Consider the following 8,795-nt stretch of genomic DNA (forward strand, 5'->3'; position numbering starts at 1 on the left):
AGCCATTCCCTGGCTCCTGTCCCTCCATCCTTGTCCCCAGTCCCTCTGCAGCTCTCCTGGAGCCCCTTCAGGCCCTGCAAGGGCTCTGAGCTCTGCCTGGAGCCTTCTCCTCTCCAGGGAGCACCCCCAGCTCTCCCAGCCTGGCTCCATGGTGTCTCCTCCTCCCAGAGGAGCTGCTGCTCTCCTTGCCAGTGCTTTCCAAAGAGGAATGTGACAATTGTTCATCCTGGCTCTTTGTGTCACAGTGCTGCCACTTGCACTCGCTCATTTGTTGGTTTTTTAGGGTTTTGGTTTTTTTTTGGTTGTTGCTCAATTGATCAGATTTAGCAGCAGAAATAGAACGGATCATCCCCAGCACACGCAGGATCATTTTCCCAGGAATCTCAATGCTTCAGCTCCCTACATTCTGCTTTAACTCCTTAAAAATACGATAATGGCTTTTCCAAAAAAAAAAAATTCATTTCCCTCATGAAATTTAACTGGGAAATCACTTCTAGTCCCCATTAAGCTGCTTTAGGTGCTTTTGGAAGGCTCCAGTCTCAGCTTTCTCCAAACAACACAGGCATTTAAGCTGCTCTAAGTCCCACTAAGAGCTCCCAGCATGGGCAGAGCTGAGCACATAGTTCTGGGCAGTCGTAATGGGAGCTGTGCTCACACTGCCCCTGCTCCTCCTGGGGGCTCAGCATTCCCAGGAATTCCTGAGGGATTTTTTTAAATATAGCCAGTTGATTGCAAATCTGGGAGCTTTTTTTGGTCAACAATCCCCAATAAGGAGCACTTACCTGCTCAGGGTTCAGTGAAATTCCTCTGCTATTTAAATCCAGCTCCCTGCTGCTCTCTCTTGCTCCCTCAAAGATGTTTTTTCCACGGTTTCCAAGGAAGCAATGCTGTGTGGTTTTCTTTTTTATTTTTTTTCTCCTTTTTTTTTTTTAACTTGGGAGCCAGAACTCTGCAAGGCAACAAGTAGCTGTGAGTCTTCCCTGGCAGGATTAAATCCAGCTCTCACTTAGCAAAGTGGTGTTGATTTTACTGGAAATCTGCCGAGCGTTTAATGCTGCCAGCGCTAATTAAGGGGTCTCAAAAAACACAAACTGGAAGAAGAGCCCTGGTCAGATAAATGTCCTTGTCCTGCAGATTGCTCCCAGGATGATCAATCAGCTTCTCAGCCCAGGGAAAGGAGCCTCCAGCTTTTAATTGCCTTAAAATGATGCAGAGGGGGCAGATGAGGATCTGTCCTGCTGAGCCTCCCTTCCCTAAAAGGGTGCAGCATCCCTGTTTTCTTGGGATTTCTCCAACAAAATTTGCACCCAGAGCTCTGCAGGAGGATCTTGGCCAGCAGCTTTTCCTGGGGGAGGAAGGGAGAGACAGAGCAGAGGGAAAAGTTGCTGGAGGGGAAGGAAACAAAGCTTGGGATGAGTTGGTCCTTTGGGGTTTGGGGTGAATTTGTTGGCACTGCGGGCTGGGAAAGGAGGGCAGCAGCCACACACTGCCCTGGCCAGGGACAGAAAACAGGACAGCAGGTGACACTGGTGGCTCCTGGCACACCTTGGCATCCCCAGCAGCTGCTGAGCCCCAGCAGAGGGGCAGGAGGGCTCTGGGAGCCCTGCAGGTCCTGCAGCTGCACAGGGACACACTGGTGTGCCCAACCAGCTGTGCTTGGGACACCTGAGGTGGCCATGGTGACTTTGGGACACCTGAGGTGGCCACAGTGGCTTTTGGACACCTGAGGTGGCCATGGTGGGCTTGGGACACCTGAGGTGGCCAAGGTGGCTTTGGGACACCTGAGGTGGCCATGGTGGCTTTGGGACACCTGAGGTGGCCATGGTGGCCTTGGGACACCTGAGGTGGCCACAGTGGCTTTTGGACACCTGAGGTGGCCATGGTGGGCTTGGGACACCTAGGTGGCTTTTGGACACCTGGAGTGGCTTTTGGACACCTGAGGTGGCCATGGTGGGCTTGGGACACCTGAGGTGGCCATGGTGGCTTTGGGACACCTGAGGTGGCCATGGTGGCTTTTGGACACCTGAGGTGGCCATGGTGGGCTTGGGACACCTAGGTGGCTTTTGGAGGGTCTCCCTGCTGCTGTTTCCAGGGCTGTTGGTGGCACAAAGGATTTCTGGGCTGGTTTGGGGATGCCAGAACGCTGGCGATGTCCCCTCCCCGCTGAGCTGGGTCCCCACAAAGCCCAGCTCCCTGCTGGGGTTGTGTTTGCTGCCCTCGGAGGGGCTCCAGGCAGGGTTTTGGCCGAGCAGGGATGGGGCAGAGCTGGCTGCACAGGCAGCAGCACAGGGGGGCTGCAGCCGCTGACTCAGCCTGGGCTGCTCTCGCTGCTTCTCATTTCCAAAATGAAATTCCAGCTCCATGAGGCCACAGATGGGACTGTGGATGGGTTTTAGGTTTTTTTTTTCATTTTCAGGCCCTGGTGATTCACTGGGAGCAGAGGTGGCAGTGAGAACACACTTCTGGCTCATGGGGTGGGTTTGGGGCCACAAAACTCCTGCTTTGGGGTGGGGAAACATGCTCTGGTTTGGAGCTCATCCTCACACCTGAGTGTCCTGACCAGGGGGCTCAGGGCACTGAAACATGAGGCCTAAAAAGAATAAATCTCTCTTTTTTGGAGCTGTTTTGCTGTATTCAGATTATTAAACATGCCCTGAATCCACGTCCAGGTTGGGTGCCAGACGCACAGGGATACAGAGTCAGCCTTTGTCTCTCGTGGTGTTTCCTGCTGGAGCTGCTCCATTTTGTATAAAATGGGCTGAGATAAATAATTCATGGGCTCAGGAGAAATCAAGGTGGCAGCTGGGTGGTTGTGGCACCACGGGTAATGCTCTGCTCCAGTGAAGAGTGGCTTTTTTATCCCTGATAGCCAGAGCAGCAGGAGGAGAGGCTCAGAGGGGCCCCCTGTGCTCCCCCAGACTGGGGGCTTCGCACTGCACGACCTCAATCCTTGCTGAGGTTGCAATAAAGTGGGAGAATTCTGGTTTTCCTCCTTTTTTTTTTTTTTTTAATTGTTTGGTGAGAAAACCAAGCCTGGTGCTCCTCAGTGCCCTCAGGTGTCAGTGCCAGCAAGGCTGAGGGCACAACAGGGGATGGGAAATTCAAACACTCCAGCAGGGCCCAGCTCCCTCCTCCTCATCATCCCATAAATCCCTGGAAGTGCCCAAGGCCAGGATGGAGCTTGGGACACACTGGGACAGTGGGAGGTGTCCCTGGATGGACTTTAAGCTCCCTCCCAATCCCAGTCTGGGATTTTAGGAAGAGCTGTAAAGAGGAAAAGGGAAAATGGGACATTTTTGCTTTCATTCTGCTACCCTTCATTTTCCTGCCTGCTCCATCCCCTCCAGCCAGTGCTCCCTTTTGTTCAGCATTTCCCTGGCCTCTAAGTGGGGTTAATTAGTGTCTAATTAACCTGCCTGTAATTTGAGAGGCAGAATTATAGAGGTGCCCTCGGAGTTATCCCAGAGCTGCCCCAGTGACCCCACATCCCATCCTGGCCCTGAGGAAGCCTCAGTGGGAATTTCTGAGCTCCAGAGGGTGTCCAAGGCTCCTCCTGCTCGAGGAGCTGAGCTGGCCCAGCCCTTTGGTGCCTTCCAGAGCACCTGAGCCCTTCTTTTTTTGGGGAAAAATGGCAATGTAGGGTTTTCTGTTCTTGTTGGCAGCTCAAACCCTGATTTTATTGTAAATTCATAAAATCATTAAAGCTGGAAAACCCCAACATCCCCAGGTGCCACATCCATGTGTTTTTGGAATGTTTTCAGAGCACCTGAGCCTTTTTTTTTGGGGTGGGGGAGAACTGGACTGTAGAGTTTTCCCTCTTGTTGGCACCTCAAACCCTGATTTTATTGTAAATTCATAAAACCATTAAAACTGGAAAAGCCCCACGTCCCCAAGTGCCACATCCATTTGGTTTTGGAACATTTCCAGAGCACCTGAGCTGTCCTTTTGGGGGAAGATGGGAATGCAGGGATTTCCCATTTGGCTGGCAGCTTAAATCCTTATTTTATCATAGAATTATAAAATAATTAAAGCTGGAAAAGACCTCCAAGATCACCCAGCCCGACCCTTTCCCAGCACTGCCAAGGCCACCACCACTGTCCCCTGTCCCCAAGTGCCACATCCAGTTGGTTTTGGAACTTTTCCAGGGTAGAACTGCTCTGCCCTGTGGTGCTGAGGATGTTCTCCCTTCTGGGCAGGTGGGGCTGTTGGGATGAGGTTGGAGGAGGATGATGATGATGATGATGATGATGGCACACTGGGATGTGTTTCCCATCCCTGTTTTCCTCCCATTTTTAATTTGCGGAACCCTCATAAAACCATTGTAGCTGGAAAAGTCCCACATCCCCAACATCCAGTTGTTTTTGGAATATTTCCAGGGTAGACCCACTCTGCCCTGTGGTGTCCCCTCCAGGCAGGTGGGGCTGTTGGGATGAGGTTGGAGGAGGATGATGGTGGTGATGATGATGATGATGCCACACTGGGATGTGTTTCCCATCCTTGCTTTCCTCCCATTTTTAATTTGCTGCATCCTCGTGCATCCTCATAAAATCATTAAAGCTGGAAAAGTCCCATGTCCCCAAAAGTGCCACATCCGCACAGTTTTGGAATATTTCCAGGGTAGATCCTCTCTGTCCTGTGGTGCTGAGGATGTTCTCCCCTCTGGGCAGGTGGGGCTGTTGGGATGAGGTTGGAGGATGATGATGATGATGATGATGATGATGATGATGATGATGATGATGATGATGATGATGATGATGATGGCACACTGGGATGTGTTTCCTATCCCTGCTTTCCTCCCATTTTTAATTTGCTGCCTGCTCACAGCTGAAAGCAGCCCAGGCCATCTCTTCCCCCAGCCCCAGAATGTGCCCCAGCAGTTTTTCCAGGACCTGGAAGGTCCCACACCCTGCCTGTGCCTCGTCCTGCACCCTGGGGCAGCAGCAAAGGCAGGGAAGGGGGACCTGGCCTCGTGTCACCGGGGGTTTGCAGTGGGCAGGGCTTGGGGACAGTCAGAGACCTTTGTCTGGTTCGGGGAGGATTGTGAGTTGCTGAGTATGCAAAGGGAAAAAAAAGGAAAAAAAATCTGAAGAAAAAGAGAAAAAAAATTAAAAATGGGGAAAAAGAAAGGGGGAAAAGGAGCCACATTTGAATAAAAAGGATTTTCTGCTTCTTTTCAGGGAATCTGACTAAACACATGAAGTCAAAGGCCCACAGCAAAAAATGTCAGGAGCTGGGCGTGTTGGTATCTCCACCGGTGGATCTGGAAGCCGAGGAAGGTAAAACCAACCCAACCTTTCCTGTGCAGAGCTGCTGGGGTGTGAGGGAGGGACAGGGCCCAGGCAGGGCAGAGCCCAGCCTGCCGCACATGGGGAGCTCTTTGTGTCCCCCAGGCTCCTGCTGAGAGCGTGGGGCTGTGCTGGGAGCTGTGACCAGGGCAGGGCCACTGGGAGCCTGGGTGCCCTGGGTGCCCTGCATCCCCTGATTGGGTTGGTGACACAGTAGGACATTTGATTGTGGATGTTTTGATTGATTTTGAGGCTCTGGTTCTGTGCCTGCCTGCAGCTGTGGTGCTGGCAGGAGGAGGGTCCTGCTGGTGTCACAGGGTGTGCCTGCCGCCCTCTGGAGAGGCCAGGGGCAGTGACACTCATGGGCAGTGACACAGGGACAGTGTGACACAGGGGCGGTGTGACACAGGGGCAGTGTCACACAGGGGCAGTGTCAGACACAGGGCAGTGTCACACAGGGCAGTGTCACACAGGGCAGTGTCACACACGGGCAGTGTCACACACACGGTGTCAGAGGGGCAGTGTCACACAGAGGCAGTGTCACACAGGGCAGTGTCACACAGCAGCAGTGACACATGGGCAGTGTCACACAGCAGCAGTTTCACACAGGCAGTGTCACACAGGGCAGTGTCACACAGGGGCGGTGTCACACATGAGCAGTGTCACACATGAGCAGTGTCACACAGGCAGTGTCACAGGGGCAGTGTCAGACACAGGGCAGTGTCACACAGGGGCAGTGTCACACAGGGCAGTGTCAAAGGGGCAGTGTCACACGGGGCAGTGTCACACACAGGCAGTGTCACACATGAGCAGTGTCACACAGAGGCAGTGTCACACAGAGGCAGTGACACATGGGCAGTGTCACACAGCAGCAGTTTCACACGGGCAGTGTCACACAGGTGCAGTGTCACTCATTGGCAGAGTCACAGAGCAGCAGTGGCATAGAGGGGCAGTGTCACACAGGGCAGTGTCACACAGCAGCAGGGTCACACACAGCAGTGACACTCAGGCTCAGTGTCACACAGCAGCAGTGACACATTGGCAGTGTCACACAGCAGCAGTGACACTCAGGCTCAGTGTCACACAGCAGCAGTCACACATTGGCAGTATGACATCAGTGAATCCATTGTCCCCCCATGCCCGAGGCTGCAGGGCCGCCTTGGCCCTGGGGGGGTCTCTCAGAGGCAGAGCTGCCCTGGGCTCTCTGGGCCTTGGGCCAGCACTGCGGGGGAGTTTGGAGTCACAGGAAGTCCCCAGAGTGTCACACAGGGGAGTCTCCCATTTCCAATTCCCCATTCCCAATTCCCCATTCCCACCATTCCCATTTCTCATTCCCATTTCCCGTTCCTCATTCCCATTTCCCATTCCCCATTCCCATTCCCATTTCCCATTCCCCATTCCCACCATTCCCAATTCCTCATTCCCACCATTCCCATTTCCCACTCCCTATTTCCCATTTCTCCTTTCCCTTTTCCCATTCCCATTCCCAATTTCCATTTCCCATTCCCCATTCCCATCGCTGCAGAGCCCTGTGGGTTTGTTCAGGGGGTTCACAGAGGTGACCTCGGCAGGGATGGGGTCAGGGGATGTTTCCTTTCCTTCCTCCCAGCTTCTCTCCCACCTGGTAAAGCCAGGGAATATTCTGCTGGCCATGGGAATATTCTGCTCTGTGAGCAGAGGCCCATTGCTCACAAATGTCAGTGTTAAACACAGCAGCCAAGGAGATAGGCAGAAAATGGGATTTTGGCCTCTAATGGTTGGGGCTGCTTGGATTGATGAGAAAACAACCCAGGAATGGCAGAAAGGTGCATGAGAAATCCGAGATCCCAGCTGTGATCACAGCCCCTGCTCTCAGGGTGAGGGGCTGCAAAGAGCCTCCCCTGTGTCCTCTCTCTTCCTCACAAAGAGGCTCAGAGCAAGAACTAAATGGGCTGTTTTAATTAAATAATAATAATAAAAAAGGCTCCAATTTCCACGTGACACAAAGCAGCACAGGAAGGTTGCTGTGCTTTCCTCTGGGGGCAGGCAGGGGAGGGAGCAGCCGTTCCTAAAACTCCCTGGATTATTTTAAACTAGAGTTGTATTTCACTTGATTGTTTGTATTTCTATTTAAGGGGCAGCAGAAAGCAAGGGGTGTAACTATAAAAGGAGATTGGAGTATAATTGCTCACTCCTGCCTGGGCTGGGCTCGGTGGGCTGGTACCAGCTGGGGAGAATAAATAACACACATGGAATGAGAGGCAACCTCAGACAAAGCTGTCAGCAGGACACATTCCCACTAATTCCCTCTCTCCTTCCTTCCTCCATCTCTCCCTCCCTGCCCTGTGTCAACACATTTCACAAAAAAAAAGCAAAACACAACTTCCCAAGAAATTTCTGGGATTCCTATTCTCTGATCCTCAGAGAAAGGAAGAACAATTCTTATCTCATTTGCTGCAGCCTGTGATTGTTCACAAGTCAAATACATTGTAAAAAATTGTTTGCCTAAAAAAATTAATAATTAAATTCTAATATACGTGTTTTAATTCACTAACCAATTAAATCCAAGTATATATGTATCAAAACTGTCAACTAACAGTCACAAAATACTGTAGAGTTGTGCAATTAAATACTTAACAAATTCACATAATATGATATATGATATGATATGATATGATATGATATGATATGATATGATATGATATGATATGATATATTTAACCTTCTAATAAAATCCTCCTTATCATTTCTCCCAACCATCAAACAAACACATCCACCATAGCCCTGCCCTTTCTCTCCCCGTGGGCTCAGCAGGATGAATTTTGGAAGGCTGGCTCAGGTCTGAGCTCTGTCCCTGCCTGCAGGGATCGTGTCAGGAGGCCAAAGCAATTCCCTGGGGCTGTCCCAGGACTCTCTGGGATGTTTCCCTCGCTGGAATTTGTGGTGGCAAATGCAATCAGCTCCTCACTTTGGGGCTGGCTTTACTTTCCCTTCACTCCTGAGCCCTGACTGGGGCAAATTTGGCATTTCCAGTGACAGGGATTCCTCTGTCCCAGCTGGAGCAAAGAAAGGAGAGCACCATGCCCAGGCACAGCTCCTGCCAGTCCCCAGCCCCAAAAGCAGAGTCAGGGCTGGCTCCCAGCTCTGCCAGTGAAATGCATTCCTGTTCCAAGCAGGAAATCTGCTCGGCTCAGCCTGCAGCTGGGAGATTGGAATAATATTTGTTCTGAGCTCAGTTCCCCTAGGGCTTTGCAAACAGCCCAGGCCCAGCAGCCCCGTCACCATGGAGGATTTCACAATCCAGAATCCCTCTCCAGGGAGAGTGTGGCAGTCACATTTTCTGGAAAAATCCCTTCACCCAGGATTTTTCTCCTGGGAAGCTGAGAAGCCTCAGAGAAAAAGAAAAACAATAATTATCTGATTTGCTTCTCCTGTGTTGTGCTCATGTGGAATGTGTTTGGAGATTGTTTACCCACAGGTGATTGTTCCATTGGATTCTGCTGTGAGTTGTTTTCACTCTTTGGCCAATCA

At 51.5% G+C, this 8,795-nt stretch overlaps 1 protein-coding gene across 1 annotated transcript in view; it reads left to right on the forward strand.

Annotated features, from left to right (window-relative positions):
- Window positions 1–8,795, forward strand: part of HIVEP3 (HIVEP zinc finger 3) — a 305,383-nt gene that overhangs the window by 288,714 nt on the left and 7,874 nt on the right. The window contains 1 exon segment of the mRNA XM_031061871.1: window positions 5,178–5,276. Within this exon segment, the coding sequence (XP_030917731.1) occupies window positions 5,178–5,276 (99 nt within the window).

The sequence above is a fragment of the Geospiza fortis genome, unplaced genomic scaffold (assembly GCF_000277835.1).
Source record: "Geospiza fortis unplaced genomic scaffold, GeoFor_1.0 scaffold32, whole genome shotgun sequence".
Lineage (NCBI taxonomy): Eukaryota > Metazoa > Chordata > Aves > Passeriformes > Thraupidae > Geospiza > Geospiza fortis.